Source organism: Nomascus leucogenys, chromosome 5 (assembly GCF_006542625.1).
Source record: "Nomascus leucogenys isolate Asia chromosome 5, Asia_NLE_v1, whole genome shotgun sequence".
Taxonomy (NCBI): Eukaryota; Metazoa; Chordata; class Mammalia; order Primates; family Hylobatidae; genus Nomascus; species Nomascus leucogenys.
Window position 1 is genome coordinate 124,891,376 of NC_044385.1, and position 13,112 is coordinate 124,904,487.

The 13,112-nt window shown below is 44.8% G+C and overlaps 1 protein-coding gene across 30 annotated transcripts in view; it reads right to left on the minus strand.

Annotated features, from left to right (window-relative positions):
* Nucleotides 1-13,112, minus strand: part of DOCK9 (dedicator of cytokinesis 9) — a 293,699-nt gene that overhangs the window by 161,400 nt on the left and 119,187 nt on the right. For all 30 annotated transcript variants that reach the window (XM_030813620.1, XM_030813623.1, XM_030813617.1 and 27 more), the window contains exon 2: nucleotides 685-801. In XM_030813620.1, coding sequence (XP_030669480.1) covers nucleotides 685-801 — 117 coding nt within the window. The remainder of the gene's footprint in view (nucleotides 1-684; nucleotides 802-13,112) is intronic.

Below are 13,112 nucleotides of genomic sequence, written 5' to 3' on the forward strand. Positions count from 1 at the left end.
GCTCCCCAGCAAAGCCCATCATTAAGATTCTAAGGTACTTGGCCAAAAAACCTAAATCAAAACAAGTCTCAAAAGACACAAAGGCACTGTGCCCACTAAATCAGCCCACACAGAGTATAGCACTTTTATTGAAGACACACACACACACACACACACATTTTTGCATACTTATAATTAATATGCAAAAATAATACCATTAAAAATTATCAACTCATGAAGGATGCTTGGAAGAATATAAAATAACCTTTCTTAAATAACATCTTATTTTCATCTTTTAAAAATCATAATTAGGCCGGGCACGGTGGCTCATGCCTGTAATCCCAGCATTTTGAGAGGCCAAGGCAGATAGATCACTTATGGCCAGGAGTTTGGGATGAGCCTGGCCACTGTGGCAAAACCCTGTCTCTGCTAAAAATACAAAAATTAGCCAGGCATGGTGGCACACGCCTGTAATCCCAGTTACTTGAGAGGCTCAGGCAGGAGAATTGCTTGAACCCAGGAGGCGAAGGTTGCAGTGAGCTGAGATGGCACCACTGCACCCAAGCCTGGGTGACAGAGCAAGACTGTGTCTCCAAAAAAAAAAAATCATAATTAACTAATCAAATAATAAATCAATATATAGAAAAATACTGCTTGTTAAGATCAAACACATGGTTCTACGGATAGAAACATAACGTTACTTACCTGAAAGTCATCGTAAGGGAAGAGCAGCATCTCCCGTAAACAGTCGTTCAGGATCTGAGTCTTCTTCTGGACGATGACATTTTCATAGTCGAGTGGCTCAATTAGCTTCGGCTTTGCCTGGAGGGCGAAAAGCAAGACATTCTCATAAACAAATGCCATTTCTTAAGATAAAGAACTTAACATGTTCTACTCTATGTTTTGTATTTTCTACAATTAGAGTATGCTAGTTTTGCTATCACAAAGAAACAGGAATAAGAGTTGTTTCCAAAGGGACAAAAAATGCTGGATGGTGTCCTGCTACACAGAGTGATGCTTGTTCAGTTATTTCAGCACAAAGGAAGCTCTGCATTCTGGTGGAGCTTCCAGTCATTTCTTGGGTCATCCCTGACTAGGTATGTCCCCTTCCAAGCTTTAGAGTGTGCCAGAGTTGCCCTGATTAGGTGTCCAGCCATGGCCTGGCAGTCGAGGCCAGATGCCCAGAATGGCTCCAGCCACGATACCATCCCTTCTTGGCCTAGGGCCTAAATGCATCTACAGTACTCATTATTTCAGACAAGGGGCTCCAAGACACCCTTCTCTGAGTCTCAAAATATCCCTGCCTATCCCCAGGTATCTATACTTAATATGTAATATCTAAAGATAGAAAGATAATGAGCTGAGCCCAAACCAGGCAAGAGGCTGGGTCACAGCCAGGGGGGCACGTACTACTTAAACTAGGGCTCATGGGTGAATCCTAGGGGATAGGGACATCCATCCCTAGCGTGCACTGAGCAGGAGAAAGAGGTAACGAGTAAGTAGGGAAGAAGAGAATATGGCTTTTCTAGCTATTTTCAAAGTTAGATCTCTTGGTTAAAATCCCTTTATCTATCGCCAGTCACTGCCACCTTGTTTACGGCTCACTTTCCACATGCGAGGCATTGACTGGGCTAGGTTAGGGATAAAGATACATATTCAACTAACTATACTACAGTATGCCAAATGCTAAAATAGGCATATAGAAGATGCTATCAGAAGTAACTAAGTCCAGGGCAGGCATGGTGGCTGACACCCATAATCCCAGCACTTTGGGAGGCTGAGATGGGTGGATCACCTGAGGTTAGGAATTAGACACCAGCTTGGCCAACATGGTGAAACCCTATCACTACAAAAAGTATAAAAATTAGCCAAGCGTGGTGGCGCACGCTTGTAATCCCAGCTACTCGGGAGGCCGAGGCACGAGAATTGCTTGAACTGGGGAGGCGGAGGTTGCAGTGAGCTGAGATCACACCACTGCACTCCAGCCTGGGTGACAGAGCAAGACTCCATCTCAAAAAATAAAAATAAAAATAAAAGTAACGAAGCCCATTATATCAATAGTTACTACAAGATTATTTTTGAAACTATAATCATCTGATATATACAATCTCAATAAATGCTTTATATATTAAAATGACAACTTTTATATAAGAAGTATATTAAGGATATTTTGTATGTGGCATCTAAATTGGCAATTGTGACTGAGGCTTGCTATTTGTCTCCAAAACCTGTCTCCTTTCCAATACAGGTGGACCACATTTCCCAGCCTCCTCGTGTTTTGGTGCACCCATGTGACTGTCTTCTAACCAATTTTATTCGAGTGGAAAAGATGTGGCCACTGCCTCATCTGGCCCACAAAAGCCTTCCATGTGGTCCCTCCTCCTTCCCTCTGCAGCCACGCACACAGGATCCAACACTGAACTGGGTGGCCTGAAGAAAGGACGGAGCCTAAGATGGAAAGAGTCTGGGTCCTGAATCCCCTTGTAGAAGACTGCCTCCTTAAACGGGCACTGAAATGCCCCAGGAGCAAGAACTGAAACACCTACTGTGTTCAGCTGCTGAGATTCTGGAGTTGTCTGAAGTAGCAGTCAACTTGCTTTGCCTATTGTACATATACATGCTCATATTTAACTCCAATTACCTGATTTAACAAGACTCTACAAAGATGTTTTGACATGCTAAGAAAAAAAAGCAATGCCCAAACAAGTACACAATCATTATAATTAAGTAAAATATGTGCTATGTGGACAGAGACTAAAAATATGCAAAATCAAAAAAAATAAAGCTATATAGTAAAGTGCTCGTAACAGTAAACTGTTTTTACACTCAAAAAAGGAAAAAGAAAACTTTATACAAATTATTTTTAAATAAGAATTGCCCAGAAAATAGTTTTCAAAATATTTTAATTAAAAAAAAGGATTTACTCTTTTATTTGTTTGTCATACTGCATACAGTAACCAGTCAATAAATGCTTGCTGGCAAAATGAATGGATGTCATGATTAATAACATTTTCCCTAGGAACCGTAACCATATTCCTAATAAAACCCAAATATGCACACAGCTTTCTAAAATTCCATTACAAAGAGGTCAGATGGACCAATACTGCAGACTGGGGTAGACACCATGTTCTCCCTGGCTTATGTGGTGGCTGCCCCATAACCACGGGCCAGGGGGACTCTTTCATGACAGCCCCAGCTGCCTGCACAGGCACAGGCATGGGCACAGGCACAGGCTGGGCAGGGCTGAATCCTCAGGGGGTGCAGCCCCCTTGGCTCCACTCCCCCCAGGTAAGGCCCATGATTCTTCAGACTGCCAGAAGGCAGAGGTGCATTGTGAGCCCTGGACAGGGAAGGGCTTGGAGGGACACTGCTGAGAATGGGCTGTTCCCAGGTGCCAACGCTATTAGGTTTGGGCATTTTTTTGGCTTTGTTCCTACAGCAGGGCAGCCAGGAGGCTTTCTGGGAGAGACAAAGGGCACGCCCTCCAGGAAGCTGCACTGGCATCCCTGTGGACAGCTGTCTAAAGAGCCCTGCTGCCACCCCTTCAGCAGCTTCCCCCCAGTGGCTGGCTCCCTGCCCACCAGCTCCAGCCCACAGCACCTCAGCAACCTTGGCCACCAGCCACCATTGCTGGGCCACAACCACACTCTCCAGCTAGGCCTGAATCTCTGCCTTGGGTGGGGGTGAGAGGCTCTTCCCAGTTTGTTCCTTCCTTGGGGATCTCTGTTCCCACATTTACTATTCTTGTATTCTTAGAGCAGGAGTCGACAACTCTTTCTGTAAAGGACTTTGCCAGCCTTACGGTTTCTGTCACAACTGGTAAACTCTGCCATTGTGGCACAAAAGCAGCCACAGACAATAAGTAAATACATGGGCATGGCAGTGTTACAATAAAACTTTATAAAAACAGGCAGCAGCCAGATTTTGCCCAAGGGCACAGCCTGCTTTAGAGTTATCTTTACCCCCTAATAGAGTTAATCCCCTTTCACCAATTTAGTAATTCTTTATATTAATTTTCCATGTTCAATTACTGATGTGTTTCCTGTCTCTGGACATATAAGATGTAGACATGTTTACAACTCTTAACGTAATGTTTTTTTTGCACCTATCTGATTAAACTTGGGTTGCTTAAAATGTTTGATAATAAAAATATTCAGGGGTCAGTTTCACGTATTTAGGGCACCAAATACTTTCATTAGATGAATTTCTGTTTCCCCCCAAGGTGTATCTTGGAGGTATCTAATGAAAGGATGCAATGTTGTGGCTACTATCTTGCTTTTGTGTGACAAAGTGTAACTTTCAAGGTGTTTTTACTGATCACAATTACCACTCAACAACTGAGGCTGGAAACTGAGGATCTCAAGTTGAGCTAATTGCTACAAGTGTCCCACCAAGTATCCAGCAGGACTGGATTGGGACAGGACGCAGTCTTCTGTTAAACAGAACTCTTTCTTCTCCCATACTGGGCTGCCCTTTGAACAATGTGTGCTTAGCAGTACTCAACCATAGTAAATGTGTGAAAGACAGTTTATAAGCCAACATTTCTGTTAAAGACTGGTCATGCAGTACCATGACCAGGAAAACTCATGGTACTGATTGAACAATAAGAGAAATCTCATGGAGGATTAACATGTATCAAGGACTATGAACATTTTCAACTTGTACAAACCCTAACACAGGTCACTTAATTAAAGAACTCCTAGTGACCTCATAGGGCAGAGGGCTTTAGCAACTGCTGGAAGCACTTCCGGGACACATGACTGACTCCAGGGAAAAGGGATCAACGGGGAGTGGCTCACACCTGCTGCCTAAGTTAAGAACAAGGCAAAAAGCTCTTGCTTCAAATACAAATACTGGGCACAATGCCTCCTTTCTACAGGTGTCCTTTGACGGGGGAAAGAAAGAAACAATCAAAGGACAAAGGCTGGAGAATAGAGACTGGTGAGGGAGAGAGGCAAAAGGGAGCAGAAGGAGATGCAGGGGAGGAAAAGGAAAAGAGAGGCAGGGATGGAGGCACCCTGGGGAGGAAACTGAAGACAGAAATGGCAGAAGAGAGGGGCTTGGGAGACTTGGAGGTGGATCTGTGGGAAGTCACACCACTGTATCTACCAAATTGTGGGTTAAGAGGATAATCGCCTATTTTCAACTCTTTTTTAAACTATGATTCACTGGTGACAGCTGTTCACTGTTCTTTAGCCCTGCTAAGCTTTTCCAGGTGCTGGTGGGGCATGGAGGCGGGGACAGCCCACTAGGGTAGGGAACTGATTGGCCTGTGACATGATTAGTGACAAGAACATCACGCTAACAGCAAAATGACATAGGCTAATTACCAGACTGCTGGTCCCCACTATTATTTGTAAGAACGAGGCCTGGCACAGATCTGGCACACAGCCTTGGTTTTAAAGCTATCGCAACATGCTCAAATTCAATTCTTCCCTTGGTGACAGACTTCCGAGGGAGAAGTTCTTAATTTTTATCTTCAAAAGAAAACCAGAATTACCCAAATTGACCATGGTTGTCAGTGGAGCTGCTCCGGGGCCATCAGCACCATCATGTTTGAAACCCTGAGAATTCATGAGTTCGAATTGTGAATATTTCAGGATACTATTTCTCCCTAAGCATGGTGAGGCCTGGCTGACTCCTAAGCCTATGACATTCAGAACATACACACTGGGTGACTGCTGCTTTTATAGTGTATAAAAATCTAACTTGGTCTATATACAAGTCCTTCAGCTTTCCCTGTCACGTAGAAGCTCAAGTCCTTATCTATGAACATTCATTCCTCAGGCTTCCTGTGAAATCAGAAAGGGAGAGGGCGTACTTTCAGTCCACAAACAGTCCACAACACTGGTTCTGTAAGTGGGCTCCCAGGAACTGGTGATTCAGCATCGCCTGGGAACTGGTTACAAACGTAAATTCTGAGGCCCCAGTCCAGAGCCGAGTCAGGAGCTCCAGGAGCAGGGACCAACTACCTATACTTGACCATGCTCTCTAGGGGATTCTGGAAAAACCCTGATCAATCATGATGCCCCAGGAACTACATGAGAATTTTCAATTTCGGGGAGGAAGAAGAAACAAGGCCGGTACTGAGCCTCCTCAAGGTTACAGACCCCTTTGAGAGCCTGGATCTTCTCCCCCTGAAAACTGTATACATTCTTTGCTTTCTATGATTGTATACACAGCTTTGAGGGGAGGGCTGTAATTCCCTGGAGAGTGGTCATGTGGAACTGAGTTGAAGAAGCCCTGGGCTAGTGGAAGAGCCAGGCCTGTAAACATGTAGCTGAACGTAGTGAGAGGTACTCGCAGAAGTTAAATGCAGAGCTAAGGTCAAGCCCATTGCCCTCTATGGGCTGTAACGTTTCTTCACTTTACTAAGGAAGGGATGCTTGGAGAGAGCAAAGAAGAAGGAGAATTCTTCAGGTGGGCAAAAGTTTGAACTCTCTACCCTGACAACAGAGCCCCCCCCTTAGCTAGGCAGATGCAAAGTTTCCAGTCTCATGGTAAGCCCGGGGGCTGGCCCAGCAAAGACACAACGCTGCGTCCACTGTTTCTGACATGAGCCGGCTCCAGTCACTCCCTCTACAGGGATAATGCGCCCCTCCCACCTCTACACCTGTCACAGTCCTGCAGCCCCTTGGGTGACGGTCTACAAGGAAAGCAAATGTGGCAATGCAGCAAAATAGTTAAAGCCAAGCTGCTCTAGCCCGAGGCAGGCGTACAGCACTTCACATGTAACTGGGGGGCCACCTCCCTCCTCCCTCCTCCCCACAAAGGTGGCCTTTGGCGCCTTGCTGCCACATCCTTACTTAGCAGCAGTCCTGGGATGCCTCTCATGACAGTCCTTGGCTTGCTGTGACCTGCAAACACTCAGCTCCATTATCACTGCCACAGGGCAGGGCTGAGTCTGGTTATCTTTGCCACCCTCAGCATCCCACTCAGGCCCCAGGGACACCTCCTGTGGGGCTAAGAGAGCTTGCCAGTGGTTCCCATACAGCTCCACTGTTGCTGGGCACCTTGGCTTAGGAAGATTTCCAGGAACGTGCCCACTGTGTCCACCCAATGTTATGACACAGAAGATGGGAGGCCATGTCACAATTCAAACATGTTCTAAGGTATGTGGCCCCAGGACTACTTGGCAGTATGTAAGATTAGTCATTGCACAAACTGAGAATGCCCCCAAACTGCATTGCTCACATACAAAAGAAACCTCACAGAAGCTTTTCCAATCCTAAAAATTTCTGTGACATTCCCAGATGTTGTGGAACTAGAAGAAACTTTTCTAAACTCTCAATAATAAAAAACAAATTTGGATTAATCATGCCAAGAGAAACACTGATCTGTTCTTGCAATGAAGAATGATAATACAAAATCATGATCGTATGAAGAGGCAATAAAAGAATATGAAGCCCTAAAACTGTACGGAAGTAGTATGGAGGTGTATCAAGAGGTTCATTGATAAAAATGTGTTGTTTCCCTGGATTTCTGGTGTTTATGGCTTGTGTTAGCTTTTTAAAATTCATTTCTTTTTAAATTCTAAATAAATGTTCACCTCCATGCCTTATTTTGTTTTCAAATGTTGAATTATTTTTCTTAAAGAAGGCCCCTAAAATTCTGTAAGCTTTGTCCCTCACAAAACCTGACTCTGCCTTGATAGGGTCGTGTGTCCACACGAATGCTGACGAGGATGGCAGCATGGTTAGGAAGGCCGAGCTGTGCAGCCACGTGGGGCTGTTGCTGGACTCAACTGAGTCAATTCATGGAAAAGGCAAAGCCTGGCAAACTATAAACACTTATTATAATAAATGGAGCTATTCATATTATTAAATATGTTGCTTGCATGACAGGTTTTTTAAAGAAAAAGAAAAAAACAACTTTCCTCGACCTCCAGAAACATACAAAATAAAACAGGCAATAATGGCAGGAATATGCACAAAGGAAGCCAAATAATGACCCAACATAGAGAAAACTGCATCCAGACACTGAAATTCAGGGGCTGAGCCCAAAGGAAACAGACAGCTGCTTATACTGTAGATGGGACTGAGTATTGCTGTGGTGTGTGCCAGGGAGGATGGAGAATAACCACAGCTGGGGGGTGGGCAATAGAGAAAGGCACTCCTGACCCCCTCCCATTAGGGCAGCTCCATGACAGCAGCAGGGTCTTGGATTGTGAAGAAGACAGCAAGCAGGCAGGACACCCCATGGGACACTGCTCACAGAGGGTTATGTGGCATGATCAGAGTGATTGGGGAGAAAGAGGTCATCTCAAGGGACAACATGGACACAGGTGAGCCACTGATACCAAGGCCCCGCTAGTCCCCATCTACTGAGCATGGCAGCGGGCAGCATGGCGCACCTCTAGCAATCACACTTCCCTACACCTCCCATGGGGGCCAGAAAGCAGGACGCCACAAGGCCCCACCATGACCCCCTCACCCTTCAATCTCTCGGAACTCCCTCCCTCCCACAGCATTTGCTGCTTAGGGTCTGGTGGCCCAACATCATGCAAATTGAAATTCCAGATCAAAAGGCAGTCAGAAGCAGGAAATGTTCTTAGTGCCAGGAAAATGAGATTCCTCTGGATCCAGCAGACCTGCACAATGTTCGCCCACAAACTGAGTTCAGTTCTGGCCAAACATGTACAAAACCTCGAAAACCATGGGAAGAGCTAAGCTCCAAAGAGCACAGTAATTTCACTGCTCTTGCCTCGGACGTGATAGCTTCAAGTGAACTTTCCAGTCATTTCTTGCCCTTGTGTCTCTGGTGATTAATGTTAACAAGAGCTGAAATCCCAAACGCCACTTCTTGAAATAGCAAACTAAATGGCAACTCTTGGAGCTATTTTAAGAAATGAGAAATTCGTCATTTCTGCTTATAAAGAATTTAGGACTTCCTTGATTTATCTGCATGGCTATGAAAGCTACTTGATAGGCTGAGATAAAGTTGGTCCACTTTCAAAGCGCTTCTCAATGTTGCCAACAGGACACCAGTACTGTTGCTGGGGATGGGAACAGGGAGATGGCAGCTTGCAACAAAAAGAGGCTTCTGAAGCCACGTGCTCACAAGTGTGGGCCACACAAGCCTTCTGCACTCCTATCGTGCACATGACTCTCACTACGTAGCCCCACCAGGAATTTCTTAAGTTGTCAAATTTGCAGGAAGGATCCTCATTTTCCTATAAGTAGGGTGGGCACAGGAAAATAACAGCCGCCTCCCTTCCTGGTGTACACATGTAATTAGAAGTATGAGTTCCCTCTCTCCACAGGTATTTACTGAGCTGGTTCACATGCACTGTGCCAGAGACATCAAGATAAAAAGAACACAGCCCTGCCCCAAGGAGCTGGCAGTCAGAGGGAAGGCACATGTGTGAACAATCAGCAGAATGAATGACAGCAGCAGGGACCAGGAGTGGCATCTGGCCCACTAAAGGAACCCAACCTTTGCCCAGCTAGATTATAAGCTCCATGAGGGCAAGACAGCCCTATTGTATTTGCTGCTTTCTCCAGCACCTAGAACAGCACCCAGCATAGCAGAAGCACTCAGTAACTGTGTTGGATGAGTGAGGGACCCCAATGATGTGGGGTGCTTCTTAAAGGAGGTTCCTAGAGCTGATCAATGAGTTGAACAAGCCAGTCAGGATTCAGGGTGGATTGAGGATTCCCTGCAGAGAAAATTGAGACACCAGGGAGCATGTGCATGGATGGAAGTAGATTTTGTAAGGCCTGTAACATGTACAATTACAGTGAGGTCAAAAAATACAAATTAATAGATATAAAATTGCTGGAATCTCTTCCAGTGCCTTGAAAGGGATCCTGAAACTTAAGCTTCATGAGCTTCATACTAATTTCTCCCTGAGCATGGTGAGTTCTGGAAGCAGCCAGGAGTTCAGAATAGCTGGATAAGGCTGCATAAAGAGGGCTTGGGGTCCCAGGCTCCACAGGTGCTCTAGCACCATTGGAAATCCAAGGTGATGGGGAAAACTATACTTAGGAGAAAGCCCTTCTGAAAAACAGACTCCACACAGCTGCTACCTGAGGTGAGCAGTGGGCCTCCCAGATGGACGTGCTTGAGGAGCACCGGATGGGCCAGTGCCCTCCCATCCTGCTTCCTCTGCAAGGATGGATAACACTGGAGTCACTAAGCAACACTCCTCACAAGAGCCCCCTGCTCCACCTTCGCCCATACAGCCCTCAGTCTCTCCTCTAAAGTAAGCAAATATTGGAATAGTGTTCATTTGAGGGGTACCAATGATTAGCTCACCTGGGGTGCCTGCATGTGCCAAAGCCACCCACCTGCAGGGAGAGATGAGGCCAGAGTGGCAGGTAGGGCCACAGTAAGAAGGGCCCTCAGGAAGCCTGCAAACAGGAGGCGGAGCTGAGAGACACACAGGTAGGTCCCATGCCATCCTCCAGTGGAAGGAAGATGCCCTCCATCAGCTTGTTACAGACATGCTCTTCTGTCCCTAACTCAGGACATTACAACTAGTAGATGGTGATAATCAAGATAGAATCCCACTGTCATTCAGTAGTATATGTTCTTCTCCAGACTGCTCATGAGTGTCTGTAGGGACAATGATCTAGAAGCTGTTTGGAAGCATGCTTTTTAAAAGGTACTACAGATTCAGTAATACAGCTTAAAAGCTTTTATTTAGCACTACAAGCTTGTGCAAACATCAGAACCTGCGATTATCCAGTCCAGTCTTCCCATTTTACACATTGGGAAACCCAACCCTAGGGACTGCCCTGGGGTCCCAGGAGGAACCTCCTGAGCCCTGGCCCAGGATCTTGTCTCAGCCCCTATTAAACCGATGCCTACATTTTAATTTTGCACTTTCATTGACAATGTGCATACATATGTAATCTAAACACTGGAGGAAAAAGGAAACCTTATCTAAACTTAGATTTAGAAATAAGCTCAAACCTGAGTGTTAAACTAGAGCAGTTAATGCTTTGGAGAATATTTGGAAGAATGCATAAGAAACACCAAACTCCCAGACATCTAAATATATTTTTCATGCTCCAATGTGGTGTTATCCTAAGAACAGACTAACACCAACAATTAGACATTTGTGAATGCAGTTTTTTATATTATAAACACTAACATGATGTTGAATTTCCTTTTTATACAGCAGTTATACAGATTTGACAAATCTGACAAAATCTGATTGTGTCAAATCAATAGCACCTGAAATGGGTAAGAGACCCATGATAATGGAAATGGAAATAATAATAAAGACAGGAATAACAATGCCAATTAAGGAAAACCTACACAACTCCTCGCCTGCCGTCAGCTGTGCTCGCTGGGGATGCTGCTGAGAATGTCGATGAGGACAGGAAGACAAGACAGGAATTTAGGAGACTTTCTCCATGTCCTGTTCCCCGGGGAGTCACATCAGGAGAGAGCTAGGTGGAACAGGAGCAGCTCCCTTGCAAGTACAGTGCTTCGCGTGTCTTCTCCCTACCCTGATACCGGCCATAGGCCAACACCAGGCCAGGAAGGGTAAAAGGGGAACAGAGCAAGAACCAGGTAGAGCGCCTGCAGTGGGCCCAGCATGTGTCTCTCACACACATACAGTAGTCTTGGCTTCTAATTCTGCCTATTTTTTCACATGTGAAAAGAAATAAAATCAAAAAAGAAAAAGATGTGCTATCATAGTTGTATAAATAATTCTATCTCAAATCTAGACTGTAAACTCTTCCAGGCATTTTTCTTCCTTTTTTAGCATTATGACCTAAAATTGTTAATTCTTCCTAGGTCAGTAAAAACTATTTTTGGAACTCTGAAATGAAGAGGGCAAGTAATTAAGCTAAAAGGCTCTAAAAGCCAGATTTAGTCAGATTTCAAAACAACTTACTTTAAGCTACTTATTTTAAGATATTGGGGATAGGGAATGGAATATTCATAACACATAGTTTACAAAACAGTTTCTGCAGACTCCACTGCCAGGCAGGCAGTATAGAAACCAGTAAAGGGCAGGTGTTGGAAGTTAGAGTCTAAATCCTAGTTCCAAAAATGTGAACTACTGCCAGAGGTGGTGACAGGTATATGGGGGTTCATTACATCAGTACAATGGTTCTCTAAGTTTGGTCCTGGGCTAGCATCAGCATCACCTGAAACATGTTAGAAATACACATTCACCCCAGGCCCACGGAGTAAGAAGCTCTGGGGTTGGGGCCTCACGGTCTGTGTTAACAAGCCCTTCAGATGATTCTGGTGCCCATTCATGTTTGATAACCACTCTACTAGTCCATCTACTTTCGTGTATGTTTGAGAATTTCATATTAAAACGTATTCTCAAAAAATCCTGGCTTCACTGCCTATTGGCTATGTGGCCTTTGGACAAGTTGCTTATTTAACCTTCTGATCTCCATACTGGCATCTAAAGATGGGAAAAGTAACAATTTCTGTTATCATTATCACCAGGTTATTGACAGGGTTCAATATACAGTGCCTGGACAGAGCACGAACGCACCAAATGGTGGTGGTGGGGACCATACATAGTTACGTGTAGTTCACATTCAATAGAATTTTAGCCCCTACAACATACACACCTTGCTGGATTACACGCATATTGTCTCATTAAACCTCCCCACAACTGTATGGTTGCATCATCACCATTTCACTGATGAGGAAACTGACGCTTAGAGGAATTAGATGGTTTACTGAAGGTCACACAGATGGTGATCCTTGGGTCTCCTGGCCCCAAGACCAGGACCTTCCCCATCACACATGAACAGTAAGCACGACGGCATTTCAGATTTCTAGAACCAGAAGTGCCTCTCCAATGCCTCTGTTCCTCTTTATATGAGAAATGCTGAACACTGCTCCACACGGGGATGCTTCAGGCTCCACGTCGCCAGGGAGGAGGGAAGTTCTCCCCACTCTGAGATCTGCCAGGCACTGAACTACCCAGGCTTTACAATCTCACTACAGCAGAGATAAAAAGCAGAGTCCCTTCCAGGAAAATAATCATTTTCCACTTCAAAAATATTAAAAATCATACTCCAAAATGCTAAATCTTTCCAAAGAATCAGGTTTAAATGTCTTGACACACATTAATGCCATTAAGTAGTATGTAATTTATATTACCATCAAATATTTCAAGGCATGACCTTTGTAAGGAAAACTCACATTTA